The 21,636-nt window shown below is 45.0% G+C and overlaps 2 protein-coding genes across 7 annotated transcripts in view; one reads left to right on the top strand and one right to left on the bottom strand.

The window, feature by feature from the left end:
- Positions 1 to 410: 410 nt before the first annotated feature.
- Positions 411 to 20,872, bottom strand: LOC126528031 (uncharacterized). The gene is made up of 4 exons (XM_050175879.3): positions 20,785 to 20,872; positions 7,194 to 7,451; positions 4,781 to 5,309; positions 411 to 4,053 (listed from the first exon to the last, which is right to left on the bottom strand). The coding sequence occupies exons 1-4, from the start codon at positions 20,845 to 20,847 to the stop codon at positions 3,254 to 3,256; spliced, it is 1,650 nt and encodes a 549-aa protein (XP_050031836.1). The 5' UTR covers positions 20,848 to 20,872; the 3' UTR covers positions 411 to 3,253.
- LOC126528041 (carbonyl reductase family member 4-like) overlaps positions 20,537 to 21,636 on the top strand; it is a 19,892-nt gene continuing 18,792 nt past the window's right edge. The window contains exon 1 of one of the 6 annotated variants that reach the window (XM_055069098.2): positions 20,537 to 20,754. In XM_055069098.2, coding sequence (XP_054925073.1) covers positions 20,721 to 20,754 — 34 coding nt within the window. In that variant the 5' untranslated portion in view covers positions 20,537 to 20,720. Of the gene's footprint in view, positions 20,755 to 21,101; positions 21,238 to 21,263; positions 21,367 to 21,636 lie in introns of those variants that run through there. The other 5 variants (XM_055069099.2, XM_055069097.2, XM_050175894.3 and 2 more) reach the window with 5 other exon arrangements.

Here is a 21,636-nt window from a genome sequence, read left to right as displayed (position 1 = left end):
GTTCTGGCGGTAAAGTAGTGGCGCTCGTGGTGTTACGATGCCAAAGGACTCGGATGGCAAGCAGAAGCCTGACAAACGCTGTCTTTCAGTCGAAATGATAGACGGTGCATGCGTAGCGATTGCTTTCTTGCCAACAGTTGTTTCGAGCTGCAACTGAACAAAAGCATTCCAATCTACCCACAGTTTATGGTTATTTTGTAGATGTACTCGTTTTTTAAAGTAGGTTTAGCGCAAAGCAAATGACCCTACATACAAAGAGGATGAGTGCTAGCTACTTTCAGTTACCGCTTGTCCAGTGTCTTTTTGTATGTGTGACCATTTGCGTCTCACTGAACTTACTCTAGAAAGAATGCGCCGACATGCCCAAGAACGAGTTCTACTCAAGTACACTTGTTACCATTTGGGGATCTACTCAAGTACACTTGTTACCATTTGGGGAAAATGATGCTGCTTCCACGAGACACTTCCTTATCTTTAGTAACAGCATCAGCCCTAATCTGCATTGCTCTCTCAACCAAGTAGAATTGTACTAATGCTAGAGAAATAATTATATTACAGATAATCAGATTTCAATTGTGCTCCACATTCTGTGCTATGATACAACTGCAGACTTCGATAAATAACTATAATTAAAGTTCAGTCACATGCGACAATCTTGACAGACCGAAACACACTCTAACAACGCCGCAAGGTTTAATTAAAGCAGCAGGAATCATAAGTAAAGCAAGCAGAAGGTAAACATCTATAATATGATAGCATACAGAAGTAAAAGTAATTCTAAGCACATAGCCATGGTGCTTGACTACATATATCTTTTTTCAAGTAATGTCATGTCGGACTATTAGTTAAAGTAACATGGCATTCCTGCACACATCAATACTCTGTGTGCACGCAGCTAATAAAATAAGAACTATTGTCGCGCTACTTTTGGTTGAAACTTGAAGCATGATCGGTGGTAAGAATTAGTGGCAGTAGATGATTTTCTTTCTTTTTTCTTTTTAAGTTTAACATCAATGTGTAAGCTGGCACTTCAAAGAATGTTACCAGGTTGTGTCAGAATCAGGGAGCAGCACACAGAATATACCAAATCAATTAATTTGAATTATATCTGAATACCTTTAAGAAGCAGTACCTCATACTATCAGGTACGAAAGGCTTTACTAAGTTGTTAAAATAGTCTTGCACTTATTAAGCACAATGTAGCAACATTCTGTTACCAACTAATTGAACGGTTAATTGGTTTAGCCAACCTAAATGTATATCAATAGATGATGCCGACTTTAACAATAAGCCTCCTAAAGAACAAAAGGGGGGGGGGGGCATTATGCGTATAGAATTGGACAGTTCTTACCGTTAAACAAAGAGTGCATCCAGCAAAAAAGTTAAACAAATTGGTTTGAAAGAGGGCACAATGCACAAAAAACAACATAAAGGAATGAGTGGGTGATACAAACGATGCAGTGCTTGTGTCACTCTTCATGCTATGTGGTTTTTCTCGTTCCTCCTGCCCGATGATTCGATAACTAGTCCAACTATAGACAGTACAGAAGGACAAATGAACTAAACCCTGTATTCTGATGCAATAGTGTGCAGGTATTTGAACAAGGAAACCAATAAGTTGAGGGCGTGAGGCCATGCTCTCCTAATTGCACTTACTTTGGCCTAAATGACGCGAGTGCAACTAAAGATTGACTGGAAAAAAATAACTATTTAAAGAGACAGTTAATTGCCCAGCCCTAAAAACTTCATCAGGATGGTATCTCACAGCACTGGGGAAAGCAAAGTTGTGTGCTGCGAGAGTCTGCAAAAACAATCTTTTACATAACGTGCTCAGCTGTGCTTTCTATAAAACCTGCTGTATTCCATTACACTTAAAGGGGAGTGCATATGGATCTTCGGTAGAAACTGCCACCTTGCTTGCACGGGAATTTCACACTGCTGCAGCATCTTGCAGTCGGTTCAGCGTAATACAATACTCGCTTGCATTACTTGCCCCCTATCTCATCCGCAATAAATCTGAGGCACATATTTTCTGTTGCGATGCCACATAAAAAAAAAAAAAATGCTGATTACACTGCAAAGCAATGGTGGTGCCATCTATCACTTTTTCAATGCCGAAATAACAAACCGCACCATCATTCCGGTGCAGCACAAGGGTCAATACTTGTCACGGATGAAACAGGCCCAGTATTTGCACACAAACGTGGTGCCAAACTGAACCCATTGCAATACAGTAAACACATAGCTAATGTGTGAAATTTCAGCATGAAGGAGCCAGTAACACATCTGGAATAGTTGCGCACACTTGCTGCTGCTGCTGCTATTTATGCAACACTTGGTTAAAGCCTGGTGCCATTACTTTACTACCACTCTCATACAGTATAGAAATAAACAGCTTGCAACTGCGCCCTACATTGCCTTTGGAAGCAGCATCATTACATGCAGGCGACAATGAAAAGGCCTGCCAAGAAAATCTGTACGGGAGGTTCCCAACCCTGCTTTCATGTATAGCCTGCTGCGTTCTCTCACTTCCACGCTGCAGCAGTCTAGTGCAACAAAACAATGAGGTAGAGCAGGGGGGCTGGCAAAGTCTCTTTCACCGGGTCGAATGGCGTTCCTAGTGCACCGCGACAGTTATTGCTCTCTCAATTCTCTGGACGGGCGGGGAGCACTGTGATGACGGCGGATGGAAGACGCCTTTGGCACGGGGCCCCCTGTGGGAGTCTTTGGCGGAAGCCAGGAAGCAAGAATGGATCGGGGCCGGAGGAAACTCCACTCTCCAGCACGACCAGATAATGCCACAAATGCTCCCGAGCAGCACCTAAAGCCTGTCACGTGGTGGCGCCACCTGGTGTTGGTGAGCGATATCACCACAGGGCTGGCAGCTTGTGTACAATTCCACCAGATGCCACCGACCTGTGCTCCCCTATCTGAGCCTTCTGCCCACGCTATGTGCAGCAACATTCCGAGCAACGAAACTTGCTGCGAGTTCGTGTCGCCAGGTGGTGCCAGCGCAATGTGACCTCATCGTGGTACATACATCTTATAGTTCTGTGACATTGCTAGATGCCATCAGTCTAGATTCCTCTGCCCCACATGCCTTACACTTTTCTTTACTGTGACGTTATCTGGTCGCCGGCACACGCTTGTGCCAATGAAGGGGAGTTTTTCTTTACCCCTGTTCTGTCCATCCTTGCTCCCTGGTGGAGGCCCTTTCTTTTTGTACTCCAGCAGTGGGGGGGCTGGTGGAAGACTAGAGCCCGATTCGTGCTGAGATGTGCAGCCCGTTGAGCCGGCTCTTGAGCGGCAGGCAGTCCGGCGCCAGTACGGGGACTCCCAGCAGTGGGCTGGCCTCCTGCCCATCGGGTGCCACCAGAGGGATGACGCCGAGGAGGCTGGCACCGAGTGCACCGCGTGCCGCCTGCACGTCCACCACGGGGATGCAGAGCGACGGCGGACCCTGGCACCGGGCTATGTGCGCCTGCTGCAGGCACCGGTAGCTGAACTGGCGGCCGCACCGAAGGCACGGCAGGCGCCGCAGGTGGCGCTGCCGTGTGTGCGCCAGCAGCTCCCCCTTGCGGGAGAACCGCCGCCGGCACTGCGGGCACCTGAATGTCACCCCCTGGACATCCAAGTGCAGCTGCGCGTGGTACCGGTAGAGCGCCTTGGAGCCGAACAGCTTCCCACACTCGACGCACAGGAGCTGACGGCGCTGCTGCTGCTGCTGCTGCTGCTGCTGCTGCTGTTGTTGCTGCGGCTTGTGCGGAAACCGTGGAGAGGACGACAAGCTGCGAGAAGTCTCCGCCTCCAATTTGATCGGAAGCGGTGCGGAGTAAGGTGGCGCTGCAGCCGGTCGCGCCTCGGTCAGGTCGAGGGGTCCCTCACTGGTGGAGGTGCTGGGCGGCAGGGGGGGCCGTGGCGCTGCTACGGGTGGCTCAGAGAGAACACTCTGCACGTGCGTGCGCACGTGCCATTCAAAGTCCTCTTCGCTGCTGAACTCCATCTGGCACGGAATGCAGGTGAAGGTCACGTCTGGGGGACGACCTGCCGTGGCTGCGTCCACAGGACAACAGAGTAAAAAAAAGATGCAACAGCAACACATCTGCAGCAACTGAAGCATGTGCCATGAAATACATTGCTGTTTGACATAATTTTGTTCCAACATGCATAAGGAAGGCTTTATGGGAAAATAACAAGTGAAATGTCAATGCATTTCACAGGAAGCTTGCAAGCCTGTCTCTCAAAACTGATGCGAGTCTTGCGATACTAAGTAGACATACAACTGCAACTGTGCCTTGCAGTAATCAGCCGAAAAGAGAATTTGTGGATTTAAGATAACTGATTATCGCAAGTTCTTGATGCCTACCAACACGAACAATTCGTCATCAGTAAAGAAAAGAGCTTTTTTTCTTCGCTGTCCTTAATCAGTTAAAAAAGTTTCCACCTTGAATTTCAGTGTTTCCAAGGCACCACAGGAAATCTATGACAGCCTTGCCAAGAAAAGTTAACAGGCGTGAAACTGCATTGCCTTTATCAGCTGCTGCTTCTGTAACCAGACACGTCATTTAGCATGCACTTTTAGCAACTAATGGCCCATGCTTAAATAGATCTCAATATTGTCATTTGTTCAGTGAGCGTTCCAACATTATTCCACAAAACTGCACAGCAAGTGCAATGCAGTTCTGTGGCTGCAGCTTGAACTGCAATCTCAGGTTGTCACGAAAGAAAGTGTAAAGCACAAACTAAGCATGCTGGCAACAGCGCAGCACGAACCACGCACCGACAGCCGGGTTGGTCAGAATGGGAGCCAAGCCTGCACTTTCATGGAAATCGCGCAGGTGTGCCGCCAGCTCCTGGGGTGAGGCAAGCTGCCGCGGACAGAGTGGGCAGTCTGCTGGCTCTCCCACGTGCTGCAGCAGGTGTGAGCGGCAGATCTCAGGGTCGTGGGCGCTCTCGAAGGCACAGAATGGGCATTGCCACATGGACAACGCGGCGGAGGACGGCGGTAAGGCCTGCTGGCGCTCCGAGATGCGCAACATCACGGGTGGCGCGGCCTCGCCTGGTGGTGGCTCGGGCGGACTCAGCGGAGGCAGGCACACCGAACTCAATGATGGCGGCGGCAATGGCGCTGCGGGAACCGCCTCCATGACACCGCCGCCAGCGTTGTTCTTGATGTGGCAGCGCCGCCGGTCGAGCACGTCCGTGGACACCTTGTGCCGGTTGCGGAGGTGGTGCAGGAACACATTCTTCTGGCGGTAGCTCTTGTCACACAGGCCGCAGCGGTACGACGGTGTCTGACTGTGGATAGCCTGTGGGCAACACAAGGGAAAGAGATAAGATAAGCTTGCCAGAACAAGATTGATGGATTTTCACGGACGTTACTAAAGCCCTAGAATGAGAGGAATAAGGGCAACAAGGGCAACCGATGGGATCAATTGGTCAGTTGCCAGTTCCTAGTTCACACGCTTTGCGACGCCTGCAATTGGAAAAGGATGTTTCACATTGACCCCTACAGCTGAGTGGTGCTGGCTAACATTCCCAGGGCTATTTCTAGTGCACATACACAAATATCTGAGAAAGTCGACAGGAGTATGGATGCCTTGATAGCTCAATAATAGGGAACCATATTCGTTATGTGAAAGGCGTATGTTCAGCTCTCACCTCAAGCAAGTGGTCTTTTTGTCCACTTTATTGTCTATTTTCATTATTTTATACCTCTATTTTAAATAAAAGACAATTATTTTCTCCGAAGCCTCCCATAGGTTCATTGTGTGTTCGCTTCATGTGGTTATAAACATGGTCCAAAGTGTTGGTGGCTGACGTGCTCAAGACTAGGTGGACACACACGTTTACATGTGAACAGTTGCAGAATCCAGGAATTGTGAACACAAGAAAGTAAGCAAGAAGGCAGATTTTCCTCTCCCCATGTAGTGCCACACTAGTGTTAAGCTCATTCACAGATTATTAGCGTCGGGACTATAGAGCAGTTTGCATTCAGTGATGCTACAGTCACACACCACATTTTCAAATACAGTGGAATCTCGGTAAACGGAAATTGCTTAAACGGAACGCCATCCTCATGGTTTGTTGGTTTCGTATTCACGCCACTGTATTCAGCTTTGTCTCTCAGTAAATGGAACTCCTGGTAAACGGAACCAATTTCCCTGGTCCCTTGAGGTTCCGTTTAAAGAGAGTCCATTGTATATCTTAAGCAAGAGAGGCGTCCCACTTTTGTTTCTTCCTTCATTCTGGTGTGAGAGTACATAAAGCCCTCAAGAATGGCTGAAAGGACAGCGGCTGTCCTGGTTCAAATGGCAGAGCACCACACACAAGTTGCAGATGTTTCAGATCCCATCAATGGCATTCCTTCCACTCTTTTTCCTTTCAATTTCTCATGCGCATGAACAATAGCGGCAGAGAAATGCCCCCGTGCCAGTTCGCTTCTGGTGCTTGGCTCCTGGACAGATGACAACAATACCAATGACGAGTTAAAGAAACTGCCTAACTTTATGCTAAATTGTTCACAGAAATGCCCATTTGTTTGTTTGCAAAGCTCTAGCATAATTGACAGGAGCTCACGAACAGTGCAAAATAGTACCATCACCGAAAATGACAGAAGAATGCAGTTAAGTCCTCATGTGCAGTAGCTGTATTGAGAATACATGACATTGGTGATGGCCACAGATGCAGAAAAGTACACGTGCCTAAGCTTACATATGTCCCAGCCAAGAAAGCTTCAAATAAAGAACTCTCAGCCTTGACTTAAAACCACAAAGCTGTCAGGCTAGCAACCAGGCAAGGGCAAGTTTGCTCTAGAAGCATTTACGATTTCCAAAGGCACTGTGAAAAACATAAAGATGTCTGGTCGAAAGTAGAGCGTGTGGTGCCCGTGCTGTTGGCTGTGTTTCCCTGGACTAACTGTCTGGCGAGAGGCTGCCTGGTTCTTTGGACCTGTCCCAGCATCCTTCACTATTTTTAGAGCATGTTTATTCTAGACAATGAGAACCTCCGCCTAGACGTTTGTCTACCCCGCAAAAAGCCCCAAATTGTCCCAACCTACCCGTGCAGTTGCTGATTGAAGGCATAAGGGCGGTACGAAACAAGCACGCGCCACATCAATCACTCGTCTAGTGGGGACAGCCGTCCCAGCCTGAACGGAGCAGATGAGAGCACAAACAAACAGACAAACAAACCTTGTGGCGCATGAGGGTGCCCTTCTGGCGGAAGCAGCGCCCACAGAACTGGCACTTGTACGGCTTGAGTCCCTGGTGGATCAGGAAATGCATCTCGAGGGAAAACTTGCGGCTGAACACCTTGAGGCAAATGGGACACTGCACATCCTTGAGGGCCAGCGGCGGAGGCGGCTGGGGGGGCGCTGCACCCCCTGCCGCCACCACCGCAGACACACCCGCTCCTCCACTGGAAGCCAGCTCGCTTCCAGTACTCGGCTCCTGGACAAATGATAAGAATACCAATGACAAGTTAAAGACCCACAGCTATGCTGCGGGCCATGACAGATGCAGTGTAGGAAGCTAGAGATTAATTCTGCTCCCACGAAGTTCTCTACAGTGCACATAAAGCTGTGCATGCAAAACATTACTGTATTTCGCCACCATCAGAATGCGGCTGCCGCAGTTGAGAGTCAAACCTGTGACCTGAAGTTCACAGAAACAGAACGCCATGGCTAGTGACCCACTGTGGCTGTTTCCTAGACAGATGACACAGCTACCACAAAGAGGGCAAATGCACAGCTGGCTTGGCCTCACATCGAATTCTGATATCCTCACTGTTTCTTCGAGTAACCATGCCAAGCTTTTCCAAACTCCTTAACCTCAAGGAAACACAGCGGCTTACAAAAAAAAAAATACAAATTGTTTTGTTTAGAATCAAAGCTAGCTGCTGGTAAAGTAATCCTGATGACTGGCATATGCAAGGATAAGAGCTCCTGCCATAGACTGATTGCAGGTTGATTTGACTGCATGTGGTCAGTAGGAGTACCACAGGCTAACAGTTGCTTGAAACATGTATCCAGTAAGTTTTCTAACTTAAGGCTAATAGCTTTAGAGCATAGAAGTTAGCAGGGAAAAAAGTGGCACTTTCGCATGAAGAACGAAGCATTGACAGCAGTAGCAAAGTTTAGCGTTACACTTGGACTCTTTCATTTGGGGCCTTTATTGTGGGATTTGGCCACAATGATGCTTGCTCCACGTTTCAGGAGTTTCTTATGGAGACCAATCGAATGCCCCATTAAATTTATATCTTCCCATTTTATTGTGCGTTTCAACCAATGATTATTGATTCTTCTTACTGTTACTGCTTTCATTTTAACACGCAGTTTCACTTTTCAACGGCGCTCACTCTAAGCACTTTTGAAAGTTTACTTGTGGTTATAACTTGACATAATCCACTCATTTCTTGGCCAATCCTCTATTAGTGCGTATGAGCCACAAGTTGGGCGGACAACGACGACAACTCCTCAAACGGTGTTCGAATTATACGCAGGTGAGACATATTCGTGCGATGCAGCAAGCAAGGATACTCCTGTTGGATAGAAAAAACATCGCCTTGGCAGCTCTGAAATGTCTCTTGCACAAAGAAAATCCTTAAAGATGCTCTATTCTATTCCATCCGCTGCGGCAAGCATCCTTGCAAGAAATGTTACAACTTCGACTTGTACAACATTTATTTATTTCCTTATTTATTTATTTATTTATTTATTTATTTTTTACTTACTTACAATACCTTACAGGTCCCAAAGGGCTTTGCATACGGGAGACAAACAAGGATATGATAAGGAAATGCAAAATATACAATACCTTGCTCATCTGATTGGGACATCAAACTTTGCACAAATACCAGTTACTTTTGGAGTTTTCTTACAGAGATTGTTGAGACATTGTATTTTCTAAAAGCTTTTATCAGCATGGAGTACATCTTTAATGTTTCTGGAAAAAGACTGTTTGCCACAATAGTAGAAGCACTGTTTCCTGCACCTCTTTATTGCGACCCACACTAGAGATGTTGATACCAAAATGTATTCAAACACGCGCACCGAATGTAGCTGCTCAGGTGTTAAATCACTTGTTGCCGGCTATGTCCACATGAATAGACTATATAGCACTGCTTTATGAAGTAATAAAACGATGGACACCGACCAACAGAAGTGCTAAAATATGAATAAATCTAAAAGACGTTTCGGCTCATGATCCCATTGTGAACAAGGCTTCCGCAGCGAAGCCAAACCGTCTTTTACATTTATTCATTTTTTAGCACTTCTGTTGGTCGGTGTCCATCGTTTTATTACTTCATGCTTCATCCCAACCAGACGAGCTTCCATTGAACCCTAGACTTCAGAACTGCTTTATATATTGCAGGGATGCTATCTTTTTCTGGGACGTCCTTCAGAGAACCGTGAAGAAGGACGTTGATGTAACCCCATTCTCAATTCTTTTTCTTGCCTTTCAAAAATCCCAAAGATCCCCCATATGGCATGTTCGTACTAAGTAGCCTACATAGTCTCTGGAAAAGTAGGATGCACGATAGACATTCAGAAACCCCGAAAACAACAAAATGTATTTTTGGGAGAAACAGTGCCTTATGTACTGAGTGGATGTCTTTGTTAGATGCATGTGTTTGCCTGCCTGAGTTTTAACTATGTGTGTACCTAAATCTCAACGCTTGTAAAGAGCTACTGTGTTTTTTCCATGCAGTAAAGAGAAGAAAAAAAGCAGCCATGGCCTAATGGTTAGAGCGCCGGGCTTCCGTGCTAAAGTCCTTTGTACAATTGTGGCCGTCAAACAATTTTACTTTATATATATATAAAGGACCTACCTTAACGACTCAGTACATTTGCACAAAATCATGAAAATTGGTTCAGGTCCCTTTAATGATGCCTAAAATTGCCATTACACAAATCATCACCGAACGATTGTTAAGTTGCCTGGTAGATGGACAGTAGATGGACAGATGGTAGATGGACAGATAAGGGTGCGAGAGAAATCTATAAAGTTTTTTTCAGTCATGGCTCTAGAGTGACCGGATGAGCCTAGCTAAGTAAGTAAATAGTCATCGCAAAACAAGCCCAGATAAGCAACTTGCAGGGTCTCAAAATAGTGCAAAACAAGCTTGAAGTTCAACCTAGCCAATTTATTCGAAAAGATGTGACTCGTTTGTCAAAGAACAAACACTGCATTTAATATATTTACACAAGCTTGAGAAGATGGTTCAATCTTGAGTGATACAAAGTTGTTTTCGGCTGATGACCAGCATGGCACCTTGTGTGAAGCAACGGTGGTAATAGCCTTAAGACGTCTGCATTTTTGCTTAAAGATGCTCTTGATGTGTGCCCTTACTTTCCATGTAAATATGTGCTCAGCAGGACAACTGCCAACATGCATTGAGGGCCTGGCTTTGTAAGGATTATTTTCCCAGTACATTCTCCTCACCTGTCATCACCAGCATGCCACAACAGGTTTTCATCAGAATCGGTCGCTCAACATGAGGGACGATGAAAGAAGAAAAGAACATATTAAAGAGAAAATTATTGCTACGAAATACTGTCATCACCATCAGCCTATTCATGTCCACTGCAGGACTAATGCTCCTCCCAGTGATTTGCAATTACCCCCCCCCTTATCTTCCATCAGTTGAGCCCATCTTACACTTGCAAGTTTATCCATTTCACACCACCCAGTTCTCTGCTGTCCTTGACTAAGCTTCCTTTCTCAGCATGCATTGTGCAACTCTAACAAACCATCGGCTATCTGCCCTGTGAATTACATAGCCAGCCCAACTTTTTTTTTCCCCCTTAAGGTCAACTAGAATAACAACTACCCCTGTTTGCTAGCTCCATCCACACTGCGGTCTTTCTGACTGTAATTGTTGGGCGTACCATTTTTCGTTCCATTGCTCACTATGCAGCCCCTGTGTGTGTGTGTGTGTGTGTGTGTGTGTGTGTGTGTGTGTGTGTGTGTGTGTGTGTGTGTGTGTGCGTGCGTGCAGGGTCTCAAAATAGTGCAAAACAAGCTTGAAGTTCAACCTAGCCAATTTATTCTAAAGATGTGACTCGTTTGTCAAAGAACAAACACTGCATTCAATATATTTACACAAGCTTGAGAAGATGGTTCAATCTTGAGTGATACACAGTTGTTTTCGGTTGATGACCAGCATGGCACCTTGTGTGAAGCAACGGCGGTAATAGCCTTAATTAAGATGTGCGCGCGTGTGCGTGCTTAGAAGACCATAAAAGACCAGACAAGGAGAGACGTTCAGTTCACTTCACAGCTTTGAGGTTTTTAACACATCACTCTTCATGAAGATTTTGGGGAATCAGGGCACTTTATTAAATCGTAAATATTGGAAAGTAAGGTTTCAATAAATCGAGGTCTGACTAGTGAATTTTAGGGTGTTTAGCGCAAGATGATTGCTTTTAGCAGATAGCAGATCTGAAAAACATAATAATGCAGCTCTCTAACAGATTTCAAACAACACTCGGCAAATTACAGCAAATTCTGAATTTCATCTAAGCATAGTGCTTGCGCAAAAAAAAAAAAGAAGGAATGTCACAGGCCTGTGTAGTACAGGCAGCACAGTCATAGCATAAGCTGAAGGAGCAGCTCCATAGGAGCTCCATTTTTGGCACCACGCACTACAGAGTCTTCGCGACATTTTCGTGAGAAGGATCTGAGCTGTCCGCTCGGTGTTGACGGCAAGCTGCGGCTTTTCCTGCTCTCTGCACAATGACCTGCTCAGCCCGAGGTTGCCTGGCTGCAGCTGCTCACGTAGCTCTACGATTCGCTTCTTCAGCAGCGGTTTGTACCTTGCGAGGAGGTGCCGCAACATGTACTGAAGAGCAAACACAGGTATCCAGACTACGGGGCACACATATCATATCCCTTGACCTGTGGCACGGTATGTTGCTGTTAATGATGATGATAATGATGGTTTATTGGCATCCCCTGCAAAATGGGGTGGTGACAAATAGCCACCTAGCCTGCTTGAGTTAACCAGGTCCCGCTATGTGCAGCATGCAACTGCTATAGCCAACATCTACATGTCGGGACACCTGGTGGAATATAATGGAACTGCAATGCAAAGTTTGCACGCATTGACGCTAGGCGGCGCACGTGTCACATCAGGTGCCAAATGGCATGGTACGATTCTAATGATGATGATGATGATTTAATGGTATTCCCTCTGAAGCGGGACGGTGAAAAACAGTCACCTAGCCTGCTTGAATTAATTAGGTATGCCATAATGTTTTTCGTGACATCCATATTTATGCATCTCCATAATCTTCTTTTTCCTCCTCAAGACTTCCGTGTCTACCTTGTGCTGCTACCAATGTGACTGCTACACGAGGTGCCTCCTGGTGTAATAATATGCAACTGCAATGCAAATGGCGTACGCACAGATGCTACGTGGCGCATATCTCGCATCACAGGGCCGGTGGCACAATACGAGGATAATGATGATGCCAGATAGCCAGCTTGATTTAATCAGGTACATAATATATTTTATAGCATTCTTGTATACATCTCCTTAAATTTCTTTTTCTTCCCTAAACTTTCTGTAACTGCCTTGTACCGCTATCTGCGCATCCGCTACATGGCCTTCTACCTGGTGTAATAATATGCAACTGCAATGCAAAATGTACACACAGTGATGCTACGTGGCACACGTGTGACATCGTGCGTCTCCTCGCACTCTAGGACGCGTTTATAGGGCATTTATCCGTGGAATGCTCTCAAGCGCTTTAATTGCCTTTAAGTCCATTAGGTATTAGATTTCTGACAGTAGAAAATGAGGACGGCTTGCCTTTGGACTTAATTATGCTAATGGGCCTCCACTGTTTATGGAGGGCTCGAATGGCCGGTTTCTTTTGTGAGCCTGACAGCCGGCCTGCGCGGCTGCTCTTCCGGGACGATATTTCCAAGTTCATTGATGTAATTAAACAACAAGAATGTCCTCCGGATTGGCTGGCGAGGATTGAGCCCCTCGCCACATTAAAGGAATCTTAAACTGGACATGGCCAGCCACAATGTGACTGACCGCACAATATGCATGCGCACAAAGTTGAATGTGTGTTTGTGTATGTTTATGTATCACTTACCTTATTTCAAGAAATGATGCCCTTTGTGTTACTTGGTGAAACTTCCGGCAACAAAGAAAAAAAAAAAGCTAGTGTGGCTCAGTGGTAGAGTAGCCAACTCCAACACAGCGGGCCCAGGCTCAATCCCCGCGGGAACTGGGTATTTTTTTTTTTTCTCATTCCCGGCGATAACTGCTACGGGTGGCAGCGGCGGCAGACACCATCGCCAACCGAAACAGGCATTGGAATGAGCCCATAATAGCTTATGCTGTAAAACACAGCAATACCTATTGTCAGCGCCTCTCCTTGACAACAAGTGTGCTGCAATGTTGGTATATACAACTCTCCGAGCATATTGTACTTAATAGAACACAGAGCACTTCTGGTAAGAGACTCTATGAGCAGCCTGCCATAGATGTAAACATGGCACACTATAATGGCACACCTTTATGCTCCCTTCCTGCAATTCCAGCATCACTAACATGTTGTCATTACCCTGAAAGCTAGGCAACATGACATGCTGTTCAAATGCAAACTCATTGTATCTTATGTTCAACAGGTTCACAACATCATTCAGTATATTAAATTAGAAGGCATCTATGATAGCATTTTTACCTAAATGGGTGGATCTAAGCAATCTTCAAAATTACATCCCCAAACATTATCACGTTAATGTGAGTGCTCGAGTAAAGGAACACGCAAATGAACACTATGCAGAGACATGTGCACAAGACTGGGCTCAAACTGTGTATGTGTCTACAGTGTTAACCTCCACATAAAATTTCCTCACCAAAGGTGCATCAACTAAACCATCATGATGTCTTAGCGAGGACACAACATTAGTGAACTTGGAAATGTTAGAAGCTTTGCAGTAAATAACTATCAAAGGGAAACTGAAGAGAAATGCTACATTAGTCTACACTGATAAATAATTATTATTCCATACGCTATCTCGAAACTTGCTAAGTGTAGCACATGGCTCCTTTAGAATACGATGTAGTTATTCATTAGCCAGAAAAAAAATAATAACTAGGCCAGAGCAGAGCTGTCCAATATTGATGACATCATGGCAACCAGGCCCTGGAACTTCATGGTGGTGTTGCCATTAGTCTTTTGCTTTTGTGTCATTTCTGGCCAATAAGCACTTCTCTCACAGAAGAGTGGTTATGTCGGTATTCCATAAGAGCAATTTACTAACAGAGCTCTAACTATTTTGCTTCTTAGTGTCCATTTGAGAGGAAGCTTTAGGCTAAGTGAATGCATGGATATTGTTCTGCTAGGCAACCACTGCACTGAAGTTAGAGGTTTGTTACATTTAAAAGAAAAGAAGTTCAAATCTACTAATAAAAAGAATGTTAGAAAATTGCAATGTCTTGGAAACCTAAACCATGAAGCTTACAGCTCCAACTCTGGAAGAAACGCTATATTAATTCTCTAAACTGCGCCAACCGAGACAGTTACAGCAGGCAGAATTGATTTATTAAACACCGCTCTGAAATATATGACTGATGTGCGAGAGGGATTTCTGTGAAACCCTCTTAAACATAGTAACGATTTCGCATAAGCCCTAAACTAATGCCAAATCTGTCTGCTTCCAATGCTCAACAAATGCAGCTTTTTGGAAATGCAGTATATGTTTATGGTGCAGAGTTACAGATGTGTAATCTTTTGGTTCAACTTACAAGCAATTTTCAACAATATCGTAAATAAAAAAAAAATTAGGCCCTAAATTGAAATTCTGCTTCCTACAGTCGGTAGAATTCAGCTTTCTTAAACAGAACAAATATCATTAAATATCATTCAAATTAGTACACCAGCTGTCGGATGGGTGCATTTCACATGTATATGAATAAGGAAACTGGAATTGGGCCTGAGACGAACCTTCCTTCTAGGGCAAGCTCATGACAAGAAAAGTGCTTAAGGTCACCTAAGACTTCTTTGAAAAAGTAGCCACTGTCCATAACAAAACTTTTCATAACATAATCTAACTTTTAGTGAGACAGTCAGAGTACCAAGAAAAAAGATTTTGCCAAGTAATCTGAAGTACTGCGTATCCTTCCTTCCCCTGTAGCTCCCATTTCCAGAAGCTGTCTGCCATTCCAGCAACCTGTCCACTGGCAGCCTGAAAACAGCAAGCAACGAGGATCCCAAACATTTCAAATAAAGCTTGCCAAGTCACTCTTAAAGAGGAAGATTTAGCTCGGGAGCTCCTATTTAAATATATGGTAATGGATAAATGATCTAAACATTAAAATTATCTAAATACATGGTAACAGAGAAACTGTTTTTCTCAGGAACCACGTCACCGAATGTGATGAGGTTTGTTGCATTTAAAAGAACAAGTTAAGATTTCCGAACTCCAGGAAGTGGATTTTCTATTATACTCATGTATCACATTTACGACTGTAATTTAACAATGAAAAATGACACAACAGTAATATAAACTGCACTTAATAATACACCTAAAGCAGACAGACTTGTTCTACTATACACCACTCTGAAATTTATCACTAATTTGTCAATGGGACTTTTGCAAAAGTGCTGCAAACATTGTATCAATTCCACATAAGCAGTAAGCTCATACATGAAATTTGCCTGCTTTAGATGCTCTAACAGACGCAGCAATGATTTGTAAACTTCATGCTTCTATTTTTTTTTTTTTTTTGCAAATTACAAGAATTCAAAGTCGTAAATTAAAATTATGCTGCCTAGATTTGCACCTAGATTCGCTCGAATTTACCTTTATAAAATGCAATAAACTTAACTCGAATGAACCCGGCAGTTGTCTCATGAGCGCATTTCTGCATTTTACATGTACTTGAATGGGCGGCGCCAGAGTTGGCCTCAAGCTAAAGCTTGAGCCAGCTATAGCACAAACTACTCGAAGGTGCTACAGGGGAAGTTATTAATTCGTTCACAAGTTCAAATGAGCAGCCTCCCCAATGCAACAAGATGAATTACTTGACTCGCCCTCAATCATCACATTCCCATGCACTCATAAATACTGAAGAACGTCAAGCAGCAGTTCCAGTTGGTGCTGTTATGAACACAAAAGCTAAAGTAGGGAAGCCGGTGAATGAACATACAAGCCACACTTGGCACTCCTCAATAATGCATCAGCTGAGAGAGCGGCCACAGAACATTCCTTTCCCCTTACCTCAAAGCATTTCATTTCTCCGTGCAACTTACGCAACCACGAGGAAACAACTAATGGGGCAGCAGCAGACACTTGTTTGCTACTTTGCCCCATCCTTTGCCAGATTAACCGGACACAGAAAGACCCCATCTGTGATAAGGTACTCGGTCATCAGACGTTTTCCATTGCTCGGTGCGTGGCCCTTTGCCAAAGCGATGCTGCAATCTTCAGCATGCGCTGCAAGATTCGCCGTGCGAGCCAAACAAATCACTATCAGGTGATAAGGCACGCATTACGTCAACGGCAAAAACTGAGCCGCGAAAGAAAAGGGAAAGTGGACCTTCACACATTGACTGCCACCGCTCTATGCAATTTGCTTATCTTTTGTGAAGGAAGCAATTGTCATGAATAGCAAACACATTCAGAGCTGTTAATCCACAGCATAAGAGAAATGGAATAAAGCTGCAATAAGAGCAGCTCTTTAAAAAACATTTCTCTGCTTCTTAAGCTTTGAAGCGGCACCTCTATAGAATATGGTAATATGGAGTTCTAGTTGGTCCGTAACCTTCTCAACATTTGCGGAATACCAAGTTGCCAGAGCTGTGGCTGGCAGTGGCAAATATAATGCAAAATCTGATGCCATTTTGTCTAAACACAATGCATCTGAGCAATTATGCGTTGCATCAGGGTTTTCAAAACAGAAAATAACAATAGTTTCTCATGTTGCCGATTACGTCGCTACCAATTCTTTGCACCAGCAGTGAAGTACAGTATTTAGGTCACTGCAGCATTAGTTTTGCCTGCTCTCTGGTTAGACAATGCGTCACCAGATGTCGCTGCCCACGTCGTTGCTGTCGCACATATCTACGGGAGCCCAGTATTCCACAAGCAGCATTATGTTTACAGACACGCTAAAACCCTATACTGCTACATCTCCTGTATACTGTAACATAGGTAGGTCTGCTCTCCAAGAAAGACTAAACAAACATAAGTTAACCAAGGCATTACATTTTCGCGATTGTGAACCTGCCCGGCTTGCCACCTGCAATGTCCTTTGGCAAATCAGAAATGAGGTAAACAAAAAATGAAATACAGGCGGCACCAATGCATCAAAATTTGCATGCCAGCTCACCACGATATCAATGGTTTCGCCAGTTTGCTTGCGCTAACGGAGCATGTAGCAATATGGACTACTAGGATTACACTGTAATTAAACTAAGTTAAACCTAAATGTGCAAATATTTGAAGATTCTTTCTGCAGCCAGAATATGTGAAAATACCATCAAATCTGTGCGGTTTTTAATTATCTAATATCAATATGATTACATATTTCTTGGTTGCCTGTATGTCGATGATCTGAATTTGCTACAATTACCACTCGTGTATATTTTCATATTTTATGAGTTGATGTATCATGTTCTTGCTCTAATATTTATGTTTCTGTAACACCCCCCTCCCCACTAATACGAGTGTCACAGTACACCTCTGATCACAACTGAGCCCGATCGGGATCGAATTTGTCAGGTGAAATTGTCTCCTCTGCGAAATCTGCGGGAGGGAACCAAACACGGTTGAGAATTTCAATCCAAATCTGGCTCGATCGCAATCGAAAGTGGCTGTGTGACATTGATACTACTCAATGCTCCCTCCGCGGGGCTTGTGAGGCACTGATAGTACACTTTTTCTTCTTTTTTTTTAATGTCAGTGTCTTCACTGAGTTAATGATTTAGATATGAAATTGCTGAAAGGAATATTAGGTAGCCCTAATTTCCTTAAGTTGCACGTTGGGCTTGCTGGTATATCATGATGATCCTCTACTTACACTAATTAGGCTATTCTTACCAAAGAAATAGACATGAATATTTTAAACAATATTTCACCAGTGTAAACTCATTTTAAGTCTCTTCTGGGTCTTTTTTGTTAAAGGGACACTAAAGCGAAACAATAAATCACTTTAGACTAATGAAGCATTGTTTGAGAATCCTGCAGGCAGTCATTTAAAAAAAAATTGTTTGATTATTAGATGAGAATATGAAGGTCCAAGTATAAGTATTTGAATTTCGCGCTGAAACCCCAGCGCCGGTATATCAGCGTGACGTCAGGGATTCCAAAGTATGTTTTCGCATTTGGGCCGTGTTGGCTGAATAAAGGTTCCCGAAACTTGCCACGTTTAATATTTGGTTCCTTTAGAACACAATGTAGCCAATCTGTACCGCTGTATATAATTAGTAAGCCCTAGAGGATGCCACCAAAATCCAAGACGTCACAGCCCCCAGGTGCGGGAACTTAAGTAGGCGTTGCCACATGTATTTCGTTCTTGCACTTTTTCTGGCTTACCAAACGTCTTATCATTGTAAGAGTGGTGTTTTTGGTGTTGTAGAACAGTAATTTACTGATAAAGAAGAAATCATGCTTCCCTTTAGTGTCCCTTTAAGAAGGCATTTTCTGTGCCGCGCAGGGACAGAAAATTGCATTAACTTCCTAATGCCTTAAGATTTAATGTCATTTGCATGGTGCCACACGGGCAAATCAAATGGCACTCACCTCAATGCCATTTGTCACTGAAGGCGTTCGCCATAACTCATACGACTGAGAAATGCATACTCTCGACATCATAGCTTGCTCAGAGTGGCTTACTTAAATTATTTGAAACAACATCCTATTTAGCTGGAAACAAACTTTTTCAGGTGTTTAGGCTGCACACCACAAACAAACAAACGAACAAGCACATCAAGTTTTATATAATGCAAAAAAGAAACCGCAGAAGATATGCTGCTGCATGTGGAGTCGTGTTAAATGTTGGCGGCAAGCATACAACAAAGACGATTGCATCCCCGTTGCCATAGTGCGTCGTCGTTTGCAACACTGTAAAAGACAGCGAATAACTATAGCTAGCGGCACCATAGTATGCTTATTTCTAAATTTCACTCGCCTCGAGAAGGGTTAAACTTGTGAATGCATGTTTATCTTTTTATCTTAAATTAGTCACTTCAGAAGATGCTGTTACCAACATCATCGGGTCAAACGTCATTCAGGAACTTAAGGCTTCCACTACTGAATGCCATTTTCTGTGCCCGTGTGACACGGGTATAAAATGTTCATATTACATATATAACAAGTGTATATATCCAGATTAATAACTTGTTTTCCCCAGTGCAAAAGAGATCAACTAAATTTTCACCAAGCACAACACTGTAACCAAATGCATGTAAACACTTCCACATGAACTGAAATCAGATACAAACACATCTAGTCAATGGCTTCTTATTGCGAGCTTCATAGTGCAAAGAATGTGGCCTTCAGAAACACGCATATGACAACATGCAACGTTTTGGCATACAAGTATTCAACGAAACAGCGTTCGGTGGATGATGGAACCCCTATGCAACAGCATGCATAAATCATCGAAACGTACTTGTAACTGCAACTTCTATACTGTAAAGCGCACTTTACGGCACGAGTTTTGGGACACGAACAGAAGTGGGAGAGAGAAAACAACAACAACAAAAGATGGGAATCAACATTCTTGGTTACAGGTTGCCGCCTTCAAAATAAGACACCCTGAGCACACATTGAAGTTACGGAGCCGTTAAAAATGAAACGCTCGCTCTGCAAATCGTCATTTTTCTGATCAAATGCTGCCCAAATATTACCTTCTCGCACGTTATACTACAACAAGAACTCGAAAGTGCGTCATAACTCGCTAGCACTCTCTCTCTCTCTCTCTCGTTTTTTTTTTTTTTTCTCCCTTGCAAACGGGTACGTTTCAATGAACACGTTTCATGCATTCGTCTTCGTTGTGACACGACACGACCGCGGCAAAGACTGCAAACAAACGTAAAGAACTGGACACAATATACTACAGAGCGCAGCGATAGCGCGTGGCATTAATTAACGCGAAATGTGCGCACGGGGTAGCGGGACGACGCAGTGGCGCACATTGCACGCGCGCTACATATGATTGCAGCGAGTGAAGGCAAGCGGGCTTCCCCGCTTAACTTCTCTCACTGCGGAGCGATCGGTGCACTGCGCACTGCTTGCCTCGCGTCACCCGAACGGGAACAGAAGAAGAAATGCAGAAAGGAAGTCACCCTTGCCTACCGCCACCCTTCCCGACGAAGGAAACGGGCTAGATCGACATCGGGCGCTCGCCCTCGAGGCAGAATCACGGCCGTGCAGTAAACACTGCGCACAGTGCAGTGCGCAGATGCGAAGCCTGCGTAACACTGGCCTTTACCTGTGACGCAGGTTTGCCGTGGGAAAAACGCGCGGCTGTGTGCGCTTTGTTTTGATCGTACGCGAAGTGGGTCAGAGGCGCCCTCCGGCGATTCCGGGTGGCCCCCGCCGTAGACGCAAGGCCTACGCACTAGCATCTCGCTCGGCTCCCTACCACGCGGGCATCCGCGCTACGCTTGGGACGAATTTGGGCCGCGTGTCTTGGCCAGCGCGTGGCATGCGAAGGGAGTGGCGCTTCCCTGTGTCCAAGGGAACGCCATGCAAAGCCAATCCTCGCAGCGCGACAAGCGGCGTAAGCCTAAACAATCAACATAAACACTACCTTGTCGAGTCTTTCCATGGCATCCCCCGGTTCCAGCAGCCTCTCAGAGTGTTCACCAAGCATACGGTTACGTTATGTCGCGCGGTTCCGCGCGTTCGACGCGACTACGTTGCGCCAACACATTTTGCCAATTGAGCTACGCGAAATGACGCCCTACGATTCAGAACAACGCCATTTATTTCGCAAGAGGCATTTCTCCGCACGACTCGGTCACTCGGTGTCACGCCAGTTTCGTAGCCGCCTTGGCCAGCACCGCCTGATTTATAACCACAGTGCCTGCCTCACTGGCATACATACACAGAAGCGCGAGAGACAGTGCACGACATTATTCTTTACACGCCAGCTGCCAAAACTTTGCCACAAATCGTGGCACGTCATCGCACGGACTTGTCACGCTACTACCAGGCAAGCAAGGACCCTCAAAAACAACGCGGGTTTCGCAACACTCGTCGGGTTTGTTGGCCGCTGATGCCTGCGATACGCTCGTGCACGTTCCCGCAGGCATGTCGTGTGCTACGTAAACTACGAAAATATTACTGCTGCAGTGGTTGCGCTCAGTTACCGTAGCGGCAGTTGTTGTGGGTGCGTAAAATTTACGTGAAGTGTCCGCGTATTTAACGTGACACAAAGCGAGCGACGCGTTCGTTTGATCGCTTTCCTTTGCAGGCGTGGGAAATGCGAGACGGAGGCGCTGCGGTGCCTGCCGATTCACAGCGTCATGGCAACTGCTGCACGTTAGCTTGCTGTGCACTCAGTATGCTTAGGCAAAGTTAAGCGCTAGTGCCTATATTTATCTTTTAATGCCACCGACATGGCATCTTGAGTGACCTCAAACGTGTTCCGCGTGTTAAG

Source organism: Dermacentor andersoni, chromosome 9 (assembly GCF_023375885.2).
Source record: "Dermacentor andersoni chromosome 9, qqDerAnde1_hic_scaffold, whole genome shotgun sequence".
Classification (NCBI taxonomy): Eukaryota; Metazoa; Arthropoda; class Arachnida; order Ixodida; family Ixodidae; genus Dermacentor; species Dermacentor andersoni.
Note: the sequence above shows the minus strand (reverse complement) of the source record. Positions and strands in the feature narration are given on the sequence as shown.

What these genes read in the sequence shown, in the direction of transcription:
- LOC126528031 (XM_050175879.3), bottom strand. Translation starts at nt 20,847, where the DNA reads ATGCTTGGTGAACACTCTGAGAGGCTGCTGGAACCGGGGGATGCCATG. An exon ending in CCATGGAAAGACTCGACAAG is followed by an intron (nt 7,452 to 20,784) that starts GTAGTGTTTATG and finishes TCATTTGTCCAG; the next exon opens with GAGCCGAGTACTGGAAGCGA. An exon ending in TCTGACCAACCCGGCTGTCG is followed by an intron (nt 4,054 to 4,780) that starts GTGCGTGGTTCG and finishes CTGTGGACGCAG; the next exon opens with CCACGGCAGGTCGTCCCCCA.